Source organism: Gopherus flavomarginatus, chromosome 5, assembly GCF_025201925.1.
Source record: "Gopherus flavomarginatus isolate rGopFla2 chromosome 5, rGopFla2.mat.asm, whole genome shotgun sequence".
Classification (NCBI taxonomy): domain Eukaryota; kingdom Metazoa; phylum Chordata; order Testudines; family Testudinidae; genus Gopherus; species Gopherus flavomarginatus.
This window is the reverse complement of record NC_066621.1, coordinates 114,396,952-114,424,465: the sequence shown is the minus strand read 5'-3', so window position 1 is coordinate 114,424,465 and position 27,514 is coordinate 114,396,952. Positions and strand designations below refer to the sequence as shown.

Genomic DNA, 27,514 nt, shown 5'->3' with positions numbered 1-27,514 from the left:
TCACATTAAACTCAAGCTTCTAAATCACTTTCCTCTACAGTTCTTGGTTTTGTTCAGCTATTTTCCACCTGCTTCTCTTTTGTACACTTGGCACGTGTGGTTGTGTCATGACTCTGGGAGATGGGTATGACCTGGGACTAGAGTTATTTGGTCGATTGCCTTTGAGTCCTCTGCTGAAGAAACAAAATGTCTTTCTTAAGATGCTGAAGCCTCCACTGACTGCACAAAACATACCAAAAGAACTATCTCAACCTCAGCCATCTGAGGCCCTTGCCATCACCAAGCAAGAAACAGAAACGACTTTTTAACATCAGACAAGAAGCAGAAACGTACTGTGGAATGGAAACACACATGCTGGCCAAAGCTTATATTTACAAATAGACAGAAAATACAAACACCTTACTGTTTTTGTAACAGGCTGAAATACAGGAAGAATGTGAGAGCCGCATATTGCCTTGATAAACAAACAAACAAAAAGCAATATCTTAAAAATAACAGTGGATCACCTAACCTTGTCAATAAAGGATTTGTTCTCTAGAGACAGATCATCAGCAAATAACTTCTGTTTGGCCACTTTTGTTGATTAGAGGCATAGCATATCTTTCCCCATTGATTTCTCTGTATTGATTTTTACACAATCTCAATGACAATTGCACATTTAAAGAGTTCTTGTTGACTTAGAATAAATATGGGTGGTTTTACCAATGAAAGTCCCATGAGCCCTTTGAGGGATGTAAAATCTTCTTTGCTTAACACAGTGCCAGGGCAACAACCCATGGATCAGTTTCTTATGTTTTGGCTAGTTCAATCAAAAAATGTTGTGGGAGGAAGGTTGGGGGGAGAAATCTGTAAATGTCACCAATGCAAAAGATCAGTCTCTGAGCCAGGGAGGGGAGGAAAACGGTTGAGCTGTTCTGGAATGAATTGCATATCAGAGAGCAGAGGCTGTGACAGAGTGACTGCCTTCTCGGGCTGTCTGCATGCCCTTGAATGCCAGCGATGCAGGAATATCACAGTTGTGAGGGGAGAGCGGAGTGCCTCCAGCATGCTGCCAACCATGGCCTGTCACATAACCAGAAGGGGCAGCACTGTATGTCATATAAGGCGACACCTGGGCTGGTGTAGGGTAAGGCGCCATAGTTGATGCTGAGACAAAACCGCTGACAGTTGGAAGACCATTTGGTGCCTGAAAGGGAAAGAGGGGAAAAAAGTTTCTAAAATATAAAGATACATTTTTTTCTGCTTCAGAAAGAATGAACTCCTAATAATCATGAATTTGTACACGTCTATATAGCCAGGGGGCAGGATACTGGACTGAGAGAATAAGGAGATTTTGGTTCTATACCTACCTAATTCTACCACTGACTTGCTGTGTGACCTTAGACAATTCACTTCAGCTTGCTTTGGGTGAACTCCTGGTCCCATTCAAGTCAATAGCAAAACTTCCATTGAATTTTATGTGGCCAGGATTTCACCCTTTGTGCCTCAATTTTCCCGCCTGGAACATGGGGATAATTATACTTACCCACCTTTGTAAAGTATGTTTAGATGTATAGCTGAAAAGTGATATCTGTGTGAGTAGTAGTATTATTCATGGTGTCTCTTTAAGCCTGCTTCTACATCTTTGGGATCTGCTCTTGCAAATGATCTTTACTCACAACTCCCATGAACTTCAATGGGACTTTTGTGAGCAGAACAATTACAGTACACTTGCAAGAGCCTTAACATTTTTTCCTAAGCGTTTATATAGGCTGATGGCAGGGGTGCTGGAACAACTTTTATAGTGGGAGTGCCAAAAGCCATTGAACCAAACTGTAAACCATGTGTACGATGGAAATCACTCAAGCCCAGGGGTGTGGCAGCTCCCTTAGTTCCAGCACTTATGGCAGATGGTTAGGATGTCTATTTAAAATAAAAAGGGAGAGACGTTCAGTCTGTCACAGGAGGAATTCACAAGGGAATGCCACCCTTTTTAAATGAAAAACTGGTCAGTGTTTTAATTCACACACTGCAGATCCCTCCTTATCAGAGTACATGCAAAGCAAAGTCATTTATCTTGCTCAGGTTTTGATTCATGTAGTGCTATTTTATGTGTCAGTGTTATTTTTTTCAGGAAGGAAGTTTTCTATTCAAATACAAGGGCACTGCATATAGAGTCCTGATTCAGCAAAGCACATAAGCATGTGTTGTTCTTCAATTCACTGCACTTAGATTTAAGCACAGGCTTAAAGTTAAGCTCCTTTGCAGAATTAGAGCCAAGCTGTGTAACAGAGATGTAAGAAAGGGGGAAAACTTTTGTTTTGGATAAAACTTCACATAATGTTAAAATTTTCTACTTTGCCTATTTTTCTCTTCTCTGGATTTCATCTGGCCAAATTTCAGATTTATATCCACATTTTAGGTCTTTCTTAATCATAAAGGTTTGGTTATGATCTCACATATATATACTTTGCACCAGTGTAACTCCATTAGGACTGATTTTCCTGTCTTTTACACTAATCAAATTCAGGAGTGAATCCACTGAAGTCAAATTAAAGTTTTACAGCAGTAAAACCAGCATGAGAGAGAGGAATCCAGCCTTTTGTATTTAACAGGCATATTAACACAAATTATACAGCTGTGGAAATAACATTTTTTTTTCAAATTTATAAATGTTTAACTGAAACTGAATCTGCCATTTTTTTGCAAATCTAAATTTTGATCTGAAATTCAGCCCTCGTTAATGTTCTGGTGTCTCAGGGCTCCCATGCCTGCTCTGGTGTTATAAAAATCTCTTCTGTGCCAGGTTCTTGGGCTTTTCCTAAAGGTAACAGAAAGCACTTTATCATGCCAGAGTGACACAGCCAGGGGAGCCCTTAGCTACATATTATAAAGCTCAGAAACACAAAGATACATAATTTGACTATAAAATGAAGGAAGGAAATTGTGCCTGACATGGATCCAGGGGGAAGAAGAGCTCTGAGAATTGTCCCTCATGGAGTTTCTTCTGAATTCTTCTTATGAGAGTGTGGGGCTTGCCCACCACATGGAAAAACCAGGTCATCCATCCCTCAACTCCCATGAAACCACAAAATATGGATATCCTATGCCTTTGCACTGGCTCAGGAACCCAGTGAGCCCCTCACCAGTTCCCAGTCAGTACAGCTCCAAGTGAAGCTGCACTGCTATGGAATGTTGTCCAGGGGGTTTCCTCTGGAACTCTCCCCTTTAAAAGTATGAGTGGCTCTGTGCAGAAGTTATACACCAAAGTCTGTATTACCTTTTCAAGGATTCCCCACAGATTTTGAAGGGTGATGGGTGTCTCCCACCAATCCCCCACTTTACTCCCCTCCCCCCCTCTTCTGCACGAGCCAAGGCAGATTCCCCACAGTGTGCAGATCTGGGCTCCAATTTTGTGAAGGAGGGAAGACAATAGAATGTTTATCATCTGCTGTACAGAATATCATTCTATAGAATGTTCTCAGAGAATGTCAAACACTGGCTGCTTCTCTTTGTGCCTGTTAAAGTACATTGAAAATTCTACTGCATGAGGCATTAGAAAATTCTACTGCAAGAGGTGATTAGAATTCAAAGGTGTGCTCTGATATTTTGTCATTTCCATATTAATGCACTGTTTGATTTACATTGACAATGATTCTTTTCACACCACTCACCCACTATTAAAAATAATTATGCTTGGTAGCAGTGTAACTTTTGGTCTTCAAGAACCATTGTCTGTTGGGTCCAGTCCTACAGGCTTTACCTAGGCAAAATTGTAATTGAAGTCAGTGAGAATCTTGTCTGGACTGGCACTCCAGAACTGAATACTGTGCATTGTGTGAGGCAAATCTGGCATTGTAAGTAGAAATGGAACCAAATAAAATATGCCACGTGTCATTAAAATAAATTTGTCAGGCATTATTCAAGAATAGGTGACTGCATGTTTTTTGATAAATGCTTAGACCCAAAGGCACAATTATTTCATCTTCTTACATATCTTTACATTGGCCTTCCCTAGCATGATACCATGCCAGTGAATAAAACAAACAACCACAGATTTTAATTTTTGGAAGAGTTCCAGTTTTTTACTGAGTTACACTGCATATTTTACCTGGGTGGTTCATTAACAAAATTTGATTTCAGATTCATTCATTTTTATAAAAGATAAATAATAAAAATATACCCTGATTTTGTAAATGTCAAATTAGGCCTGCATGCCTCCACCCCTTTTCTTAACCCCCCCTCCCCCACTGATGATTTGATATGTTTTAATATTACCCAAATACATTGCTTTGGGATTTAAAATGTAATTGCTCTAGTGACTTGTAGTCCAGTATGGAGCCTTTCACCTACTGGTCACCAGTTCAAATCTTTCCTAGGGGTTGATAATGACTGAAAAACTGTTATCACCTGATGACTCTTTGTTAAATGAATTGGCCTCATTTTAGTTCCTAACTAACCAGTCTTTATCTCACAAAACCATCATCACAGTAGGCACTAATTGGCACTCTAATTTGAAGTTTCAGCAAAGAGACCAAGGACCAAACTGTCATGGAAACGGGTCTACCCTCCAAATTAGGTTTGAGGCACATAGGTGAGGCAGTGAGAGGAAGCTTTCATTGATGATGATTCTGATGGTTGTATGGGTTAACAGAGAGCTTGAATCTCCATCTGTCAATCTGGCACTTCTTACAAGTACTACATTCACTTACAAAATAAATGGAAGGGATTACATTCCATGACCCTATATGCATTGGACGAATAATTCAACCTATGTATTTCAACAGGAGGAAATGAACACCAAAATCCAAACACATATAATTAGGAGTGGGAGAACCCTATGGTGTTTATGAGTTTGCAAAACCTTTAGAACTTTAAGGACTGAGTTTCATGAAACATTATTAAGTTTCAAAAATATTTTTCTCTTAATTTAAACCATTGTTTTTCAAGGGAAATTTAATTTTAAAAACACATAAATGTATTTCTAACTGAATGGAAACCTGTGCTATACAAATAATAAAGAATCTCATTGGAAGGTAATTACTGCTCTGTTTATAGGAAGACCTGGGAAAAAATTTGCTTTCCAATGTTGCATCTGCCTAGAACTCATGTTTTACAAGAGTGAAATGAAACTAGAACCTCAGCAGTTCTGAGTTATGTTCAAAATATAGAACCCAAAATTTGCTAGTGGTGTGTAAATTTAGCAAAACAAGTTCTTTCAACTGTGCTTGTAAGATTCAGGGCCTGATTCTGCTCTGGCTTCTACCAAATTTACACAGGTCCCGCTCCACTGAGTTACACCAGTGTAAATGAAAGGAGAATCAGGTCCATAATTTAAAAATAGTTGGCCACATAGCACTTCAGCTGTTGCAATTCAGAATTTCTCCAGTGAAGTCAATAGAGCTACACTTATTTTTGCCAGCTGAGGATTTGGCCCAATCATTTTATTTGCTATCTACACCTCTACCTCGATATAATGCTGTAAAATCTTACTGTGTTATAGGTGAAACCGTGTTATATTGAACTTGCTTTGATCCACCAGAGTGCACAGGCCCCCCCCCAGAGCACTGCTTTACTGTGTTATATCCAAATTTGTGTTATATCAGGTGGTGTTATATCAAGGTAGCGGTGTATATTTGAGATTACACTGGGGCCAATGACTGATACTTGACTCTCAATAATCTTTGGAACAAGTAGCTTACATTGGCCATCTGGCCACTTAGGGTATGTCTACGTTGCAACTAAAAACTCGCGGCTCGCCCATGTCAGCTGACTTGGGCTCACAGGATTCAGACTACGGGCCTGTTTAATTAACAGTGTGGGACAGTCCCAGAGCTTGGACTCCAGCCTGAGTTGAACATCTACACTGCAATTAAACAGCCCCTTACTTAGCCCAAGTTCTGAGAGCCTAAATTGGCTGGCCTGGGCCAGCTGCAGATGTCTAATTGCAATGTAGACATATCCTTAAGAATCAACCCTATTCCTATGAATTCAATGACAAAACTCCATTAACTTCGGTAAGGCAGGGTTGGCCTCTAGCTTGTGTTTTCTGAGGAGACAAGGAACAAAATCCTCAGACAATCTCTCCTATTTACCTCACGGTCTCCACCATCTCCATTTAATGGTTTTCATTTTTTCCAATCTTGGCCTGTAGAAACCATATGGGCCAAATTCTGCTCTGAGTTACCCCAGTGTAAATCCAGAGTTCCATCAGTGAATGATTCCTATCACTTTGACTTGATTTAATCCTTATCCCTTCTCCCCTTACCCCCTTGTTGTCTGTTACACATATGTTTTATGGGTGCCTGCTTTATTGCCTGATCCTGCAAAACCTTCCTCATTGAATTCTATAATTGTAAGCTTTTTAGAGCAGGAACTGTGCCTATTTAAAATTTATGAAAAATACCATGCAAAGTTATGGCAGTACATTCATGTCTGTTACTGTAAATCATAATATTCTGGATGGACAATGTAAGTGGTTATTATTTTGACAGAGTTGCCTCCATTATTCTTTCTCATCAACCCATTGTTCTGGTGCTTGCTGTGATATTCCATTAGGCTAAGGTGTTTTTGGAGCTTTCATTCTGAAGAGGTGTTTTAAACATCTATGAAAAACAAATTGTAACTTCCTTGAGAAACAACATTTTTCATGGGCAAACAGTGCCTTCCTCAACTACCTAGTTTATCAACACTAATGAGCTTGATCCAGTAATCTTGCTTCAAAACAAATTTCCCCACTGGAATCAGTTGGAGTTTTGCCTGTGTCAGGTCAATAGGAATGGACCTCTGGTATACAGTTGCTAGCTCTCAACCACAATATCAGTGTGGATGTAATGCCTCTCTTTGGAGCAGCAAGCTTCACATCTTAACATTATCCTCCAGTGCAGAGCCATTGCCCAAAAGCAAACTAAACAGACTATCAAAGTTTTCACACTAGTGTTACTAAGAGTAGCGGTTAGCCTTTAGAATGGATTGTTGCCAGCAGCCTTAATTATAGACACGCTGCCGTAACTCCACAAATAAGACATTTTCTCACTGCTCATTTTTCAAAATGAAAAGCTGGAGCAATTTCTGCAAACTGGAAATGTGCATCCAATGTGCTGAAAACACATTTGCAAAGTAGCTGCTGAACGAGTAAATTTTTCCACAGCAAAGGAAAACTACAGCAGAGAGCACGGCTGCATATCTAGTCTTTCGACAGTAGGAGTAAATCACCTTAAATGCCGGGAATATGTTTAACGTACTTCGTGATGTACATATAACTAGTCAGAGAGGTTACAGGAATATGACTAGAAGCACTCAAAAGTAAACTGTAAATATAAAGGAAGCAAACATGCTAAATCACTCCCTTTAATTGGATGGTAAATATGATTTATAAATCAAGCAAACATATCAATCCCCAAGGGACGGGTAAACAAATCTTTCAAGTAAAACATCATCAGCAGGTACGTAATGGAAATCTCTTTTAGGAAAGTGGATTGCCTAAAGATGCAATTAATACACATATATTTCTTCTAACCTTTTAAAATAAATAACGTAAAATAATATTTTGGTTATGATTGTAGTTAATAGAATTAGGGCTAAATTCTGCAGTCATTACTAAGGCCTTTGGCATCAGTGGGAGAAATTACATGATCCTACAAATGCTCATGAATGTTCCACTGATGTTAATGGGGATACTCATGTGAGTCAGAATTACTTGCAGGAGTAAGAGTTTACAGAGCTGAGCTCTAGGGAAGGACTGCAGTACTTGGCCTTTTTACGGCAAAACTCTTCATAAAAGAATGTTTCTGAGAAATAATTTTGACCACAAGTTGTGTCCAGATATAGCTTTGTATAGCCAGATATGCATGAGTAGTCTAGTTAGAGTGAATTCTGCAACCCCGTATTTGCTGAGTTTTCATTACTATGCTTGATCCAAAAATTTATCCGTATTTTATAATGTACTGTATCCAGCATACTGGAAATAGTTACCTTTACTAGACATGCTCCTGTTTCCAATTGAAGTCAAAGGCAAATGCTCATTAATTTCACTGGGAGCAGGATAAGATTTATTTTTAAAACTGAGGAAGGAAATTTTCGTTAAACAACTTCAATGTTCAAAAGGAAATTTCAACCTGAATAGAATGTGGATTATCTAGTAGGAGGTAGAACACTGTCTTCAAATATATTACCTCAATTTCAGCATAGTAAATATATTAGAGTGCAATACTTTGAAATTATATTATTTAAAAATTCTAACATTATAAGTGTGGTAGCTTTATACTTGGTTTATTGCTCGGGGGAAATGTAATTGCACTGATTTCCAAATTATCTGGCTGTGAAAACTGAAGAGAGCTCTTCGGGAGCTGGGATCTAGTTGGTTTACTCTTTATATATAAATGACATGGAGCAGAGTTAACAATCCTACATTAGAATTGAACATGATTATTCAGATGAATAAAATTATGCACATGATTAAATGTTTGCAAGATCAGGGTCCAAATATTTAATTAACTAGCTTTCCACACACCGTGGATCTCTCTGAAGTGAGGTCATTTTTTTCACAGAACTTTACTGTCAGTTTAGGTTCATGGTAACTAGAATTCAATATGCAGTGTTTTGTAATGAAACTCCAAGAGACATTCACGCTACTTCATTATAAAACGTGGTCCAATCTCTTCATAATGGGCAGGTTCTACCCTCTATATTTAATGCACTTTTGTATTAACTTACAGTTGTTTCCCTTTTTTCATAGACAGCTCCAGCTGCACCAAATAACACACCAAGTTGGATCAGCCTAATTGAATTTTGTAACTACAGTTGTAACATTCATCAAGACATAGCTTAATTATGTTTGGTTATCAAATTCCAAACCTGGGTTTCTTTAGGAGAGCAAAAAACTGTTCTCAGAAACAGGAATAATAAATTTGATTTGCCCACCAACAACAGCCCCCTACCAAAGGTTCCAGAGGCACTGCACAACATCACCAAAACAAAATAGAACAGAAATAAAAGTGAACACACCTTCTTTAGAAGCCAAACACATCAAAACCAGACTCAAGGAGTCCATGACAACAACAGTGTGGTAAAAGAGAAATAACACACATGAGACCCAATAATGGTCATATAAACAAAACAAAACTTATTTTTTGGAGGCGAAAGAAAGGGTATTTAATATTGTCAGGGTGTTTTGTTTTGTTTTTTTCTAGAGAGAAAATGTGGATTTCATAGTGGAGTGGATTTCACACGTATAGTCCACCACAGCTAAGGTCAATCATAGAAATGTATGACTGGAAGGGACCTCAATTGCTCATTGAGTTCAGTCCTGTGCACTGAGGCACGACAAAGTAATATTTAGACCTGTGTTTAATCTGTTCAGAAGAACTTCCAGAGACAGAGATTCCACAACCTCTCTAGCTAATTTGTTCCACTGCTTAACTACCCTTACAGTTAGGAAGCTTTTTCCTAATGTCTAACCTAAATCTCCCTTGCTGCAATCTAAGCCCATTACTTCTTGTCCTGTCCTCTGTGGTTAAGGAGAACAATTTATTATCCTCCTCTTTATAACAACCTTTTCCATACTGGAAGACTGTTATCATGTTACCCCTCTGTTTTCTCTTTTCTGGACTAATCAAACCCCATTTTTGTTCAACTTTTCACTGTAGGTCATGTTTTTTTAGATCTTTAATCATTTTTGTTGCCCTCCTCTGGACTTTCTCCAATTTGTCCATGTTTCCTGAAGTGTGGTGCCCAGAACTGGACACAATACTCCAACTGAAGCCTTATCAGTGCTGAGTAGAATGAATGAATTACTTTTCATGTCTTTCTTCGAACACTCCTGCTAATACATCCCAGAATATTTGGTTTTTTTTGCAACAGTATTACATTGTTGACTCATATTTAGTTTGTGATCCACTACAACCCTCAGATCCTTTTCTCCAGTACTCCTTCCTAGACAGTCATTTGTATTTGTGCAATTGATTATTCCTCTCCTTGCATTTGTCCTTATTGAATTTCAGCCTATTTATTTCAGACCATTTCTCCAGTTTGTCAAGATCATTTTGAATTTTAATTTTCTGTCCTCAATCATATGCTAACATAAGACATGGCAGTGGCATTCTTAAAAGATAGGTGACATATGAGAACTGTACATTCGCGCCAGTGTGCATTTTCAGTTCAAAATCTGATTTATAGAACATGATACAATATAAGTGGAGGACATTCTCCTTTGAAACTATGGTGAGTGCTCTACTAATACCTAAGATGGATCTAGTAAACCCCCTTTGATGCAAAGTTATATAAAATTTTCTCAATAAATTCTATATGCTTTAAGTTTAATACTCCAGCCTCAACTATGGAACTGCAACTGGCACCTCCATGAAATCTATATAATATATGGTAAGGAACTAATGTTTTGCTTGTCTACATTGATAGATAAGAGTGTATTGTTCTCACAAGTTCTATAGAAAATATCTACCTAATATAGTATATTTAACAATATAGTCAGACCATGCTGGAGTCAGCAGGATGGAGAAAATAAGGGAGTAGGAGCTACCTCAAGACTTTCTGGCTCACAGAGAAAGCTACTAATAGCGCTAGTAATTTGACCTCCCAGTGGAGACCCGTCACCCAAAGCCAGCATTCCTATTGTCCATCAAGGCTCCAAGCTCGCAGGAGCAATTATCAGGTGCTGGCAAACTGATGAAGTTGACATCAGAGCCCATTGCCTGTGACTGGGAATACAGGCAATCCCCATTGGCTACCCAATTGCCATGGCAGCCATAAAGCACCAGGTATAGATTCCTGTCTCCATTCTCTTGCACTCCAAACACAGCAAGGCTTATGGGATGGGTTTCTAACAAATTCCCATGTTTCTGAGAATCTGGTCCTGATGAGGATCCCTCAACACTCAAGCTCCTCATTCCTTCAGAATAGGTGCCATGATCTTGACTACCGTGACTGAGTTCCCAGACAGTGATGTCCAGGCAATAGGTAGCTGGCACACAGGAGCCAACCTGGGCGCCAACCATTCACTCACCTCTCTGACTTTCTTTATTAGTTTCATCCCGGTGGAGTGCCCTGAAGCCATGTGGATTGTTGGGCAGGGCACTGTGTTTTGGGCGTGGAAGCGGGTGGCCAGTAAGAGGCAGGTCTCACGAATAGGATTCGAATGGGGTGCGATCCAGATCACCTGGGAAGGAATCAGGTGTATGTAGTGGGATCAGCTCATGCCGCTCATCCACAACATGCAATGACATGGATGCCTAGACCTCATCATCCACCTTGGTGACAATGTCCTGATGGTGTGAACCAGTGTAGAGCAATTAATCAGAGTACAGCAGGACTGGTGAGTCCCCAGGCCAGAGTGTTCTGGTCTAAATTCCTCCCTTTTCAGGTGTAGTAGACAACATAATCCCTTCAGCTAACTGGGTAATTAGGAATTTTACTTGGCACCTTGGCAGGGAAGCCAATGGGAACATGTTCTTAGTGCCCAGAACACTTGATGCCTGGAGAAAGTGCATTTCTAGGATATTAGCAGGGACTTGTTTATCCCTGGACCTTCACTTATGAATCCAACTGTTCAGAGTCTGATTAGGAGTGGAGGATGCCAGCTAACTAATTTGCTAGTGGCATTTTGTGGCAAGTAAGTCTTGTAAGAGGGTTAGATAATAGGCCAAAACATTTAGGGCTAAATATTCAGTTCACTCTTACTAGGGTCACCATTTTCTGTGGGTGAAAATAATTGTGGATGAAAATAATTAGTGGTGCTGTGCCTACTGCACCCACAATACATTGTCCATTGTAACCAAAGAGTAGGATCTTAAATATTTACATGGCCTAAACTGTTGGTGCAAATAATTATGGGTGCAGAATTGCACCTGTAGTTATTTGCCCTCTATTGCCCTAAAATGGAGGCCTGGATATGAGAGTCTCTCCCCATGATATAAGAGGTTGGAGTTCATGACCTCCTAATCTCGGTGCAATTGGGAGGAAGGAACAGTAACTCCTGAAAATTCCAAAAGTGAATGTTCATTAGCTGATAAAGGGTTGGGTGTAGAAGTGAATGCTCAATAGCTGCTAAAAGGTTTGGCTGTGAGTGAGTGAAGCTCTCAGGATGAGAGCACGGCTTCTTACATATTAGCATGCATAAGCTCTAGCCATGAATAGTGTCTCTGATTTGCTAGAGTGGGGCCTCATTCAGGGCCTGATCCAAAGCTCATTTAAGTTAGTGGGAGTCTTTTTGCTAACTCCAGTGGGTTTTGAATCAGATCTTAGAACAGAATTAACTTGCAGAATACCTGTCCTTAGACACTAGTTCTTAATGTTGGCCTGTTAAGAAAGTAGCAGCCATTCTAGTCAAATGTGCATGTCTTCTTCCTGCAATATCCACAACAATAAATTCTGAGAAAAATATTGTGATAATATTTGCCTAACATTCCACTAATTAAATGTACACATAACCCAAATCCTTGCATTAATTATAGACATGCAAATACGAACTTCAGTACTATTCAATTTGTGCTTCCATAAAATTAGTGTATTCAATACCTAGTCCTTTGAACACTGCAGTTTACAAACTGTTCATACTTATAAAACATCTTCATTTCAAATGCAATGTACAAATGGAATTCTATTTATTTTAGCTCCACAAGGATTTCAATCAGTTTCCCTAAAAGCAACTGTGTATGCAAGCGGCTTAACTCTGAAATCACTTTTCTTTAAATGCATGGTGTATTCATTTTTTTCATATCAATGTTCACAGACAGTAATTACTCTCAGAAGTACTCCCAACACTTAATAAAGTATGTTTTCAGGCATATATGTGGTTGTGTTGCTGAGTTTGAAGATGTGAAGCATTTGTAAACCAAAACTGTCACGTTCCCTGAAAAATCTAATTTCCGCTTCAGGTTCCTCTTTACTCAGACTGCGCTGTCTGCAACATGGCTTTGCTTACAGAAGTGTGTAAAATGATGCACTGGGAAAATATAATGCAATTGCTTGCATACAATTTAAGACTGGAGGTGTCTGTTAATTAAAAATCAATAGGAACATTACAAGACATCTCTCTGATTTCCTAGGGAACTTTTGATGCAAAATCAGAATGTGCTAGCCAAAGTTTTCAAGCTGTCGAAGCTCAAATATAGGACAAAGTTTGGGGCTCCAGAGACACAAGAAAATTATTAATGTGGGGAGCTTAAAATGTTGTACATGTGAAAGGTAGATTTTGTGTCAAGTGCATGTGACAGCATATTGCAAAGACAAAAAATCTGGAGATTTTTGACACGATTCTTTAGTCCTTACTCAGGCAAAATTCCCATTGATGTGCGGCAAGTGTGTAGTGAAGGGCAGTATGCAAAGGAGTCTCTGCACCACCTGCATGTTGCAAAGGGGGCACTGCCTGTGCACCCAAAAGACTGATACAGGAGTCAGTGAAAGAGTTGCCTGCATGATCGGGCCCATTAAAATGACTGTGTTGCTTATACAAGGTTGGAACAAGTAAATATAGCAGGACTGTATTAAAAAAACCTTATTTAGGGCTCAATTCTGCCACCCTTTCTCACGTGGAGTGACTTTCTGTTGGGCTACTTGTGTGTGAAGAAGCACTCCACATGAGTAAGGGTAGCCGAATCAGACTGAGGCATCTGTGTGCAGCATTCCCCCCAGTGCATGTGGTGGAAAGCAGAACCACCTGTGTCTTGCACATTGTTGGTGCATAACAAATTATAAATAATGATAATCAGTAATAGCTGTATTCTCATCTCCCACTAAACCCTTGTTCAAAGTGCAGTGTGGCACATTCTCCGCACCCTTGTTCTGCAATTAGAACTCCCATTAGAGGCACAAATCCTGATTCCTCACTGTTTTACTCTAGTTTTAGGCCAGGGAAGCGCTACTGACTTTAGTTATGTTGGCATAAAACGAGCACAGGGTTAAATCTACTATTTTAGACCAATCACTTCTGTTCTATGGATGAAATTCCACATTCATCCCCCTCTGGATAGAGCTTCACTAAACAAGATTTGTGCAGGGAACCCGTTGGAATGGCATTCACCCAGTAGCCCACGGGCAGTGCACGTATTTCATTGTAGTCTCTGTGTAGTATGGATACTGGCTGAAACTTCTTACTCCATTGATACTAGATACTCTTACCCTGGATCCACACAAGTTCAGACCCAAGGGTCTCTCCTCCTTCCCATGCCAGTCTACCAGGCAGTTCCCCCTTTGCAACGGGTGTGGAGACACCTCACAGTCTTGCTGTCTGATTTAACTGCCTCAGAATGTTTACCACAGATGCACCGTGCTAGGGTGAATTTCAACCCAAATGAACAAACTGATAAGAAAATTGCCTGTGCATTGAGCATTCAATCTGAAATCCATTTTGTACCTTGTTGAAAAGTTCTATTCAAACCATGAATCTTGCCAAAACTGCAAAAAAATTCACATTCTTCTTGGGCATTTATTTCCTTTTGAGAATATTCTGGGTCATAGAAGTAGTCAATTTATGAATTAAGACAGTTATATACATTTTAATTAATATTATAGAAAACAAGCAAGAACACTATACTGTAAGTAGCCCAGAATATAAATTAGAGCTTCCCTGAGCCAGATTTAATCTACAAATACTATTCTGGAAAAAAAGATGTTTTTAAAAGTACTCAGCAGTACTTTTTATTTTATTTTATTTTTGAACATGCACAGCTCTGAAAATGACATTTTCCACAACTGATAACTATTTTTTGGCCTTTTTATCTTGTGGACAATATATATGTGTTAAGTGAACACAAAATTACTAATAGTGTAGCATTTGCCCCCATTTTTTTCCTACATTTTACAAGTAATTTTTGTAGTCAACTTTCTAGGTTGTATGTAATGTTTAAATAATATTAGTGTTGCCACAAGAACATTTATATAAATATAAAATGCATATATATTGAAAGGATGAGATGTAAAATACAATTTCCTATGCTCGTGTGGAAAACAATTGTAAGGTTCAATTTATGTTACACTGTTCTTTAGCTCATCTGTTCAGGTGACTGAAAACCTATGAGATGCAGCAGTTTACAAGGTAAGGGTCTAATCCTGCAAATATTTCTGTGGATTTATTTACATGATAAACTTACCCATGTGCGTAAGTCTTTGAAGGATCGGGGGCCTAAGCAATTATATAGAGGACTGTTCTTAAAAGGACAATGGCAAGGTATTTTTTGCTAACTTGTTTGCATATGCACTATTTATTTTAATAAAACTAGAAGCTTGGAAATTAAATTCATTCATTAAAGTTTTTTTCATTAATTGCAACTCTTAGTTGGGCTGCTAGCATTATTTGTAATTGGGAAAAATAAGCTAGTTTTACATAGTCAGGAGTGTTGGAACCATTTTTATATTGAGGGTGCTGATGATGGAAACCACTGAAATCATTTATTTGGTGCTTGTTGTTACCATGTCAAGCCAGGGAGTGCAGCAGCACCCTTAGTTCCAGCACCACTGTACACAGTGTTAGCAAACATAATAAAAAGGTTGCTCACATTTGAGGCCTACCCCATTTTCCATTACATCTATACAGCTATGTTTTCAGAAGTGTTCATTCGTTTTGTGAGCACTGTATTTCAGGTGCCCAACTCTAGACACCTTGTGCTTGATTTTCAACAGGGCAGAGGACTTTCAGCTCTGAAAATCAGGCAAAAAGTGATATCCAAAAATTAAGCCATACAAATTTACTGAACACTTCTGAAAATGCTGCCCTCCAACAATAACAAAATTTGAATACAGGACATGAATTTCCCAAAACAAAGTAGAACCACCCTCTGAATGAATTTCAGACTCTGCATAGAGAGCAGAATTAACATGTTATGGGAAATATGCTATGGTTTTGAAATGTATTTTTACTGTGTATAAAAAATGTTGTTAAAAATGTGCTACACAAGTCAGTCATATTTAAGTCTGTTACATCTTATCCCTGGGGGCATGATTTGATCCCTTATCAGCAAATGTAAAAGTTAGACAACTGTTTCTAATATTGTTCAGTAAGAAAAATCATAGGAATTTAATAGTCTATTTAGGAGTAAAATTGCTTAACAATATAAAAAAGCAAAGTATATACCCTGTTTCCAAGCTATTCGATCACCTGCTGAATATGGTGTGAATTTTCAATGTGTTTAAATGCATATTGGGAATGATTCTTTTTAAAGCAGTGAGCCTGAATTTTAATCAAGCTGCCCTCAAAATACCTGCGGTCAGAAATCAAGCTCCGTTCTCTAAGTAAATTCACTTAGTGAACATCCAAATATGAGGTGTATTTCTAGATGCACAGTAGGAAATTGGCCTCTGTCGCTGCTGCTGTCTGTGCAGTGACAGTATGGAAGTTCAGGTAACTGACTTAAGTATCTCCCCCAAACCAGCTCACACCTCCCAACAGCTGGTGAAGCCGTTGGTGGCTATACAAATGCCCACAAGCTGATCTGGCTATTCCCAGGTTCCCTGGGGCCTGCCTGTGGATGGCTTTCTCACGTTCCCAGCAAGCTTTGGGACGGCTATTTCTTTTTGATTCCTTGCAAGGCCAGGTCCCTGCTGGAGTGCCCCGGGTACAAGCAGGCTCCCGCGCTGTGGGGGCTGCAGTGGAGAGGGGCAAAGGGAGCGAGCGGCTTGGCGGGGGCGGGGGTTGCCGTGAATACGGAGCGGGGCTGGAGAACCCCCCGTGCCCTGCTTGAAGCGAGCTCGGCCTGTTCGCTGGGTGGCAAAGCGGAAGCGGTGCGCAGAAGAGAGCGGGGACCTTTGTGCCAAAGGCAGGAGGAGGGGAGTTAAGATGTGTCTGGTTCTTTTCGGTAAAGGGCCCGTAAGCACTGCTGGGGGCCCGCGGCGATCCCCCAACTGCCCAGGACTGGCGGGCAGGAGAGGGAAGCAGCTGGAGGCCGCCTTAACACCATCCCCGAGATGTGTCAGGCCAGCATCACCCCGGAGCTCAGAAGGGCGCCCGGGATTTCCGCGCTCTCGGGCCCGATCCTGCGCCCGGGGGAGATTTCCCTGGGGCTTCGCTGGAACCAGGATCGGGCCCTAGGCCAGCTGGGTATTTAAGCCCGGCACCTAGGAGGGGCATCATGAAGCTCTGCCAGCTGCGTGAACGGGCCCTTCTCCGGGGCTCCCTGTGGGGGAGGCAGAGTCCGCAGCGCCCGTGCAGTTTATTCCCCTGCCCACCTCCATTTGAGCGGGCCTTGGATTTGAAATTAAATCGGAAGAGTGCAAACGCCTGAGCATCTTGTTCATTATTATCATTTATTACTACAGCGATCGGCTTCTCCCGACAGAGCCTAGCCTGTGCCACATACAGCGCGACACCGCCTGGGCCACGCTTCCCTGGGAAGCCCGCACGTGTAAGGAGGCGGCTTGGGAAGCAGCGCGACTCCAGTCCAGGCTCTGTCAGCTGGGTTACAGTTTGTTTGTGCAGGAGAAGGGGCTCCTTCTTCCTGTACAGATCGTTATAATTGCTCTTTACCGGGCTTTTTATGCACCTTTAAACAAAGCAGCGGCTAACATGGCAGGGTACAAAGGAGGGCTCGTCCCAAAACCCAGCCAGGCCTGGGCACCGGCCCCGTACAGAGCACAGCAGTGAATAAGCAGAGAGCAGCACGGGGCTGGGATCTGGGACTTGAGGCTGTAGCCAGGCTGAGGCCAGAAGCCTATGGAGAGTTTGGGCCCGTCCGCAGCCAGCCATTAGAAATCCAGCCGGGTAACCTTCCTGCAGCCAGAAAGGAGGAAAGCTCCCCCAACAGTGCAGCCCTGCCCCCTGAGGTTAGCAAGCACGGTCTCTCTTTACCTGGCTGTACTTGGCCTCCTGTTCCAGGGAGCTCTTCTCGAGTCCGTTCACAGCATGCTGGGCTGAAGGGGGGAAGCTATTTCTGCTCAGGCTGCTCCATTCTTCCACTTTGGGGCTGTGGTAGGGCGAGCTGTCACTCACTGTTGGGAGACACCGGCACGGCTCGTTAGAGATTTCGAAAATGAGCTGGGAAGTGCCAAGGCAGTTGTGCTTGTGGCAAGCACTGCTATGTGTGATTACACTGAGGCTGTGCCTTCCCCCTCACCACCAACACACACACACACCAGACAACTCTCTCAAACTTTACCTGTGACCCAAACCCTAGTAAAACTGAGGCCAGAACTCCCCCTCATAGGTACTGGGGGGCTGCAGCACCCCTTTACGTGAAGTGGTGTCCATCATAGACAGGGTTTATATTTTGGTACAATGGCTCTCAGCACCCCCACTACAAAAACTGTTCCAGCGCCCCTACTCCAGCTCCTAGCAGGACTGGCTCAGCTGAGTGACAAATCCTCCCTATTGCTATCCACGCAATCAAGAAAAGTAACCGATGACGCCTGAATGACACCACCGGACACCTATTTATAATATTTACAACAGCTTGATTTCCTTCTTCTCCCAGAATAAAAACCTGTGGAGAAAATGGAGCTCCATGTATGCTGGTCTCCTGTTTTATGACGTTAAACCTCAAAGACATTTTAATAGCATTTCAATTTCTGTACTAAATAGACTGTACTCATCTTCACCAAACGGCCAGAAACTGAGTTACCGGTTTCGGTAATTTGAAGGAGACTTCTGGTGCTCGTTTAGAAAACTGAGTAAATCCCTATAAAATTTTATTTTTAAAATACTTGATGTGTAAATTATATATCATGTGAGTAATTTACATCTCTTTTTACTTACATCTTATCGCTGTACGTGTAAATTGCTGTGTGTGTACACACCTCTATGTGTGCACACCCCCACCCTGCCACCTCACTCTCTAGAAAATCGGTTGGGTTTCTCTTTGGAGGTAGGGGTTGAAGACTGACGAACAGGAGAGACAAAGGGAATGGAAGACAATAGGAGAAAAGATCAAATCATAAGTTAGAGGAGCTAAACTTTCAAAGTTTCCTTTCCGTATTTAATCGAAATACAAAGAAACTCACACAGTATATATCGATTAGCACAAGCCCCAGGGTTGTTTCGAATCATTCATCATCGCCTTTCCTTGACACCAGGTAATTTAGAGGAGAACATTGCGTAAGAATAACTATGTGCTTGACATAATTATTTCCAAGGTAGATTTAACGGAACAATGTAACTTTTTTTTTTCAAAGGGAAAAGATAGCTCTGTTGTTCGCAACTCTGGCACTGCAGAATTATGAGCACACACGCGCCAGTAAAAAACGTTTAAAATCATTGATTTTAAACGCATATGATTCTGCTAGGGACTCGCGGGGCTGTAACATTTACACGCAACGAAAATTGTTCGGCATGAACCGGAGTACTGAGGCGAGAATGGTCTCTCCTAAACCACCTCGCCCCCGAGCTGTGAAGTGTGCTTGCTGGGAGCCCGAGCCTGTTCCCGCTGAAATCAAAAGCAACCTCTTTGATTGATTTGACTGGGAGCAGGATCGAGCTCTCGCGTTAAACTGTTTCTGTTCAGAAGCTACCTCTCTAACCTCCTTGCAAGGGAAAATGCAGTCCATGGCATAAGCCTGAAGTTGTCTTAAGAACCTGAGCTCTCTCTGTGAGCCCCCTTTTCTGCTGATCTCACACTTTTCCATGAATAGGGGCTTCCTTTAAATGTCAGCAAGGTCAATTTATCCTACAAATCAAGCGCAAACAACCCTCATATGCAGTTTCTGCTGTTCAGCAGCCCAAACCTTGGCTTGGGGGAGAGGAGAATGTATATTATAGTAAATCTTGTAAATCCCCAAGTCTTGAGATAGAAGAGGAAAGAAATCTAAACATTCAATGGGACCTTAAGAGGCCCTGTTGCCAATATGATGTTAATAAAGGAGGAATTCATTTAAACCCTCTCAATTTCTAATTTAATTTTCCCTGTTTAATGTTCATTTCAGACATTCCACCCACCGTGGAATGAACATACCCTAGCATGTATATTTTCTAAATCCAGCTCCACACGCACATACGTTTGGTTTGATTTTTGTTTTGTTTTGTTTTTGTTTATGGGGGTTATATTTTGAATCTAACATGGGGAGGGGCTGCCCTTGCTTGTAAAAACCTTCTAATGCCAATGCATTTGGATGTTTGTTATACTGATATCTTGTGTAGTTGAAAACATGCAATGAGAAAATAGAAAGTTAAACTCCAGTTCCAAGATTAGGACCCAGAGAGAGCTACAGCCCAAAGTTATTTGTAAAATATGCTCTTTTCATCACATGTAATGTTTGTTACTTGACAAAAACTAAACTTGGAAGTGTGTTTTGCTGCAAATGGCAGAGACTTGTTCAGCGAGAAGCTACCGTTTCTAGCCAAAACAAAAGAAGGGGCGTAGAAGAAAAGAGGTCGCTTGGAAAGGGACAAATACAAGTGAAGTATCAGTGGTTTCGTTTTTCTGGACCACCACTTCGGAGGAAAACAAAGTTAAACATAAGAATGAAAGCAATTAGGTGACATTTGAACTTCCTGTCTGAGCAAATTTGGCCTGATTGCGAAAACTAGGGAAACTGAATTTCTCTGTAATTTCAAGATGCTTTCACTTACGAATGCCTGATTTGGTAACAAATATACGTAATACACAGAAGGCATGCGAGATTATTATATCATTAATGACTGAAAAGGAAGACATAGATGAGATATATGATACAGAAAAAGAGAGTTATTATGGATGTGCCATATTTTTTAGCCCACGCTGTCTGTTCTTCAGCTAAATGATCTTTGCTAGAGTCATTTGCCATTGCATTATGTGTTATACGTCCAAAAAGCATAAGCCCATAGAAAATGTAGTAAGATGAGGCCTTGAAACATAAACCCTTAACGTTTTTATTATGTTCCTGATCTTTAGTGCGTGCTGGAGAAAATAGCTCTGTAGTTTACAAACTATGGAGATAAAGAAATGAAACTATCACTAAACTTTGAAAGAATTGGAGATTTCCTGCTTTGAAACAGAAAAGTCTGAATATTCTAGGAAAACTGCTCAGAAATTAGGCGTTAAGGGACCCCTCTTTTGCTATCAACATAGTGTTCCTATGTGAGCAAGAAGTGTCTTCTTGGCTCTTCTCTTACCTTGGTCTGTTATGGACCTGATCCCCAGGATATCCGTGACCGAATGGGAAGAAGGCCAGGTCCTAGGCATAGCCATGGTGCTGGGGATTGCGGGCACTCCCGGCGGGGTCGGCACTTTGGCTCCTGTAGCAGTGATGGGGCTGGGGTAGGAGTATATGTGGTTGTAAGGCAGCGCAGGCTGTGGAGCGGGTTGATGCTGTTTGTAAGATTCGTAGTGACCCTGCTGGGAGAGATTTCCAATTTTGTTCCGGAGGATCCGGCTGATGGAGCTGACGGAAGGCACATTGTACTTGTCACACACGCCATCTGCCAGCAGTCGGTCTCGGATCTCCCAAGCAAAGATGCCCGGATCTCTTTGTTTGTAGGTCCGGATATGTTTCACCACCGTGGGGGTGGTGACCCGAGGCTTGCTGCCTCCGATCGCCCCTGGTAGGATGGAGCCAGTCTCATTGTAGCGCGCCAGGATTTTGCTCACACAGCCATGGGAAACCCGCAGTTGTCGGCTGATGTCACAGGGTCTGATGCCCAGTTGGGCCAATTCCACAATCCGGAGCCGGATGGCGTTAGGCAAGGGTCTCCCATTCACAAACACCCCTCCGAGCTGGTTCACTTCCCCAAAGGCAGGTTCTGCAAGCAAACACACACACACAAACACATTTGACACGGCAAACGGTTCACGGGGGCTGTTTGAACCCACCCAACTATTAATCATCAAAACGCAGATGTCACCGGTTAGAGGGAACGCACCATAGTCACTTCATTTACAAGGGGTTTAATCTAATGCGGCTGAAATTTAAAAAAACAAAAACGTGGCAACATTTTCAAAGCTCGTTGATTTGTGCCATTAAAAATAGTCCAGAATGTACATTCCAGAGGTGAAAAGTGAGATCACACAAGCAGACAAGTCTCTTTATTTCCCCCCAAAAGAGAGGGGAAAGCCAGCGAAATTGGTGGACTAATTCTGCAAAAACGTGAGAGGTGAGGGAAACTGAAAGTAGTAATTAAAGAAAAAGATCAATTCTAGTGCTGTTTGCTCCTGTTCATGCTTCTTTGTTAGCAACACCACTAGCCCCACATTGCGAAGCAAACGTGTTAATTTTTAAACTGCTGTGCTGTCGATGTCAGCAACAATACACAATGTGCCACACAGGCTCAAATCATCCGTTAGGCTCCAATCCTCCAGTACTCTCATAATAACATTAATAATAAACCAACCAGTCATTAGCTTGCTCCATTCTGTGCTGCTGACCCTTAACATGTTCCTACAACTTGTAGGAACACGAACAAAGTCAATAAGCAAATTGCGGCGGCACATGATCTCACACTGGTGCTCTCTCTTTTGACAGCCCTTGAACCCTCCCGCAGCTTCCAGCCACTTACCCATTGCGCTGAGCAGGACACCAATGAGACTAAGCTTGCAAAAGGGAATTTAACAACAGATTCAGTCTCCCGGCCTCCTGCAATCCCGGCTGGAAAAGTCCACGGGCCCCTCTGATTTCCACTCTAGGAGATAGCAAGAACGTAAGGAAAAAGGCTAAAAGGAAGTCTGTTTCCCGATGAAAGAGACTTGAGTTCTGCATTTCAATCTCACAGCAACGTGGGCTGGGCTGGGTTGGGCGTCTCAGTCTATCAGTCACCAGAGGCACTCCCCTCCCGGAGGGCGGACCCAAGGTAAAGAGGCCTCCCAATTGGTGCTCGATGATGATAGACAGCATAATCCAGGAAGGCTCTTCCGTTTTCTTTTGCAGGCATGCTCAGCACCTGGATGCCTAATACAATAGAGACGAATATTAAATACCTATGTAGTGGTAAATCGCACTGAGAGTGCAATTAATATGGGAAATATGCGGAATAGTTTAATGATAGCGCTATAGTAAGGCATTATTTTGTAGAAAAATCAACTGATCCTGTCTGTACCTGTGTATGAGATCTTTTAGTTTAAGTGTACATACTTTCAGGGTTGGTAATACCTTTACTAGGCTATTTTCAACGGTGCCAATATTTTGGTCATATGGATTTAGAGAAAGCAATCTGTTCAAAGTTTGTAGGTACGCCTGCCTTTTAGTTCATTCAAGTTTCCTCTGGCTATTTATATTTGCACAATAAATGACCAGACAGAAAAATATGTTGATGTTTATAGCCAATAACCGGAGTCAGCAGTTTCACGGGGGAATAACAGCGACGTCGTGAAAAATGCAGAGTTCTTTATCATTTATTTTGCAGGTAATAGAGATTCGTGTATCTTTACGTGATCCTGCTGTAATTTTAAAATAAAAACGTTTTAACCAGTGAATATATTATTTAGCATAAGTCCCAGAGAGTTGTGATTGTTAAAGGTAAGTTTATTGTTGTTATAAACTAAAAGGGGGTACGAAAGCCAAATGAATCAGTGAGTTGTACAAATGAAACGAGGATGCAACTGTCTGTGTTTAAATGGGGGGGGGGTCGTTGTGTGTGACCTCCATACAATTTATATTTTATTTCCTATCTTAAGTGTTACATTATGTTTAATTGTAAGATGTAAATGCTTGGTTTTGACTTTAATAACAACACTAATACTGGTATTAACAGAAGAAAATCGTCAGAAAAAGTTGGTAGGCGCTGAAGTGCTTGCGTTTCATGCGATGTGTGTGTGTGTGCGTGTGTGCGCGCGACTGTGTTTTGTTTGGCATCGTTGCCTGTATCATTCACTAGATATGTTTGTGTACGTACTTACACACACTCCACACATATGTCATACTACACACATAGATTATACACTCCAATTCCAGCCAGGATTTTATAATATTTTTCTTTCAAATTTTGTTTAAAAGTAAAATCTGCAGGAATAGGATATGTAAATGCTATGTAATCAAGAAAGAATAGAATCCATTAATTAGAATGAATATAAACTCGGGAAATAAAAAAAAATCTGATCGGCCCAGAAGGGAGCGAGTTGGAACTGTTTCCAAATATCATTTTCAAATGAAATATTAAACGACGCGGATTTTTTAAGGAGGCAGGTTGTTAGAAGACAGAATTGAATTTCCATGGATATTAGGTCTTCCTTTACAGTATTATTTTAAACCCTAGTGAATCTGCACAATCAGGAATGAGTAGGATACTACCGGAAACAAGACCGGAATCAATTGTATGTTGAAACTATTTCTTGATGAAGGGAAAGGCGATCATGGTCATTTTGTGGGCTTTTTCGTAATATTGATACATTTGATCTCCGATATGTATTTTGCACTGCTTTTCTGTGCCGGCAACGTGATTTGGATGTTCAAAAATATCTTAGTTGTAAATTGTGGGATTTCCGCAGTTTGTAAAAGTTCACCGATACCTCACAATACAATTCTCATGCTGTTAAATTAATCTTTCTAGAGGCTTGGTGTGAATCATAAGTCTTTTTGCCACTGTATGTTAATGTCCTCTGTGTATTTTTTTAAAAGAGAAGGCAATGATGTGTGGAACACTTATACAGCATTAATCAAGGCTAATTATGTAATTTAACAATACACTGGAGTGCATGTACAGAAAACGTCCGATCTGAATTAATTACATAATCCCTTCCGAAATCTGATATATAGACTAATCCATTACTAGACTGGCTTTTCCTTCAAATACAGTTTTCATTTTAACCAGCTGAATATATTTTAAATATGCTAGATCGTTGCTAAATGACTGTTTTAAGCAATGACCTAACTAGGGCCTTACACAATGTATGTCGAAGTACACAAATGATATTCAGGTTTCCTTGCATGTATGATCTTTTTCTGTATTATTGCCCATTAGTTCGTGGTGTCTTTTCTTATTCTAATTATAAAGACAATGAAGAGTGTCAGATTGAGTTGTCCTAGAAGTTAGCTTTAAGATTTGGGGCCCAATCCTGCATTCCTTGAGCACCCAAAAGCTCCCATTGGCATCATCAGAGTATTCTCCCCAACTCTGCCCCTCTCACTCCCAATCTATGCCTGTGTGTGGACTATTCTGTCTGCATTGTGCCTTTTTCTCTCAGTGTCTTCCAACCTGCCTAACCCCACTCCCCTCCCCTCTGACCCCGCCTCTGATCCCTTGGATATTCGGTTTCTTTTCCTTTCTCAATGTGTGTTCCTGATGTGGTCCTGTCGGAAAAGCTCGTTTACTCTGCTTGGGTCTCCAGTGGTTTAAGGATAATGTTTATCAGCAGTGAACGTGCTCAACTTGTTTCCATTTAACTGCTGAGTGTGGGCTGAAATAACAAAGGTCACAGCCACAGCGAGTCTGTAGAGGGCAGGGGGAACCGAGAGGAATAGGAAAACATGATCATATACAACAGCCTGTTGATCCCTGCCTGGCAAAAAGATTAATTTCGGGTGCAAAATAATTAAATAATTAAAGGAAGGGGGCTTCCTTCCGAGCAGGCCGGCCCCGGCAGCAGATACAACCGCCGCTGGCTTGGGAAGTTTCCCCGGCAGTTGTGCTGCGCGGCTGTGGGGCTGAGACTAGCAGTCTGCACACGGGAAAGCAAACAGAACAAGTGGTTCTTGCTCGAGTCAGATCGCTCCGTGGGGCGCTTGGGGGAAAGCGCACAGGGCTTCCAAGCAGAATAACTGTGAATGTAGGGGGGGGCGTGCGTGAGCCCCCCAAAGCGGATAGATCCCGTTGTTCCCAGTGGGGTTGTGCAGTCGGAGAGTCCCAGTTGGGCAAACCTGCATCGGTGCAACTCCCCATTGCACCAGGTTAAGAGCAGAGCAGATTCCAGGGATCTTCCTGGGAACAGTTAACAGGGAGGTGCGGTAGAAAAGCAGCCGGCACACGCACCTAATAACAATGGAAACGCCAAGTGGGTGCATATGCTGGGCTGACATGCAAAAGCCCGGCCGGTTAATGCAATAAATCTGTTTCTTTTTAACTGCACCGCGCTGTAGCAAAGTCCGGGCCTGATCTTGCCTCCGTTTCAAATCCAGGGGAGTTTGGCGGGTGACTTAGCTAAGGCCCGAGCTCTTGTATATTATATCTGCAGATGACTTGAGACTGAACGCTGATTTTCTTTGCATCCCACCCGCAGGTTGTTGACGGGATCCCTGCGTTTAAATGGATGGTTTTCCCTGAAAGGTCAGCGTCTGTGCATATATTATACTAATATCATACTGTAAAGGTTTCCATGGGTCTGCTCAGTTGAGCGCTTGAGCTACAGGCTGTCTGGGGTGGTCTTGCCTAGCTACACCTGGCTCTCTTGTGGTGTCAAGTTCTCAGTATCTATTTTAATGTGTTTCCGATAGGAAATGGGTTTTACAGAATTAGCACTAGTGCGTGCCTGACAGTATTTCTTACCATCTTTTCCCGTGCACGGTGGCTGGTGGACTAACTCATGGTGCTGCTATGTATCTGATTTTGCCTATTTTACCCCCTATGTCTGTCTGAAGTCTGATCCTTCTCAGTTAAAAATTTAGGATCTAGTCCTGCTATCCGAACTCGGGCAAAACTCCCGCGGGAGTCAATGGGCGTTTGCAGGGCACAGGGAATGCAGGATCTGGCCTCCTGGTTGAATCCATCTTTCAGTAAGGGGGACGGATATGGGCAGCCGTAGAGTCACTGGCGGTCAGTGCCTTTGGGAAGGGCCTTCATCGATATCTTTGGTACAGAGAAGCAACGCAGGAGTCCTTACTCACCTAAACTCCGGTGGCTTAGAACAGGATCCAGTCACTGAAGTAAATGCACATCTCTCCGTGATTTCAATGGGAGTTCGATCAGGCCCCTAGTTAATGCATTTCCCTCCTGTTTTCACCTCGAGAGCCTTCCTCCACCTGGAATTGCACGAAGAATTTGCTCTGGCTACTAAAGACCAAATGCACATCAATCCCTAATATTAGATGGTTGGGGCTTGCTGAATTTTGAATGGCAACCAAGACGCGTGTGACAAAAAACACATCCACTCACACACATCTATCATTTTCTGTAGAGATCTCAACCGGAATCTACGTGCATTGCTTTAAAAAGATACTTTTCTCCACCGTGACATTTCAACAGAGACTCAATGAGATTTAAATCTCAAACTTTTCAACCATATTAAAAATTAAGCAAAATAAAACAATCCCCCCAGAGACCCATTTAAAATTGCTTTTAGTCGTTCATTATGTGTTGGTTGACTTTTGACGGAAACTACCCCCCCCCCATAAACGTAGCGATTGAAAAGCACGCCTTCAAATAGGGATAATTGGATGGTAAGTAGAACATTTTTTGTACATAAAATGCCTAAATCTGACCCTTCAGCAAGGACAAAGCCCTCTGTATGTGTGTTTTAACGGCTGGATGTCATGGGGCCGCAGAGAAAAAGCGTAGCATGTGGTGTCATTCCGCTAATACCGAACCTCCTGGAGCGCATATAGACACATAGATATTATATTCATGCCGGGGAGTGAGGTTATTCCAGTGAAATGCTACTCAGGACGATTGATTTACACAATCAAAAGGGCACACTTCACCTAGCCACTGCTCGATGAAACTAACAAGGATGCGTGTGTATTTGGGATCTCCTAACAG

The 27,514-nt window shown here is 41.6% G+C and overlaps 1 protein-coding gene across 1 annotated transcript; it reads right to left on the bottom strand.

The window, feature by feature from the left end:
• Positions 1–780: 780 nt before the first annotated feature.
• Positions 781–22,431, bottom strand: PAX9 (paired box 9). The gene is made up of 4 exons (XM_050953950.1): positions 22,388–22,431; positions 21,008–21,634; positions 17,774–17,913; positions 781–1,186 (listed from the first exon to the last, which is right to left on the bottom strand). The coding sequence occupies exons 1-4, from the start codon at positions 22,389–22,391 to the stop codon at positions 932–934; spliced, it is 1,026 nt and encodes a 341-aa protein (XP_050809907.1). The 5' UTR covers positions 22,392–22,431; the 3' UTR covers positions 781–931.
• Positions 22,432–27,514: the final 5,083 nt, after the last annotated feature.

What these genes read in the sequence shown, in the direction of transcription:
- PAX9 (XM_050953950.1), bottom strand. An exon ending in CAGGTCCATAACAGACCAAG is followed by an intron (nt 17,914 to 21,007) that starts GTAAGAGAAGAG and finishes GTCTCCCAACAG; the next exon opens with TGAGTGACAGCTCGCCCTAC. An exon ending in AGGAGGCCAAGTACAGCCAG is followed by an intron (nt 1,187 to 17,773) that starts GTAAAGAGAGAC and finishes TTTCCCTTTCAG; the next exon opens with GCACCAAATGGTCTTCCAAC.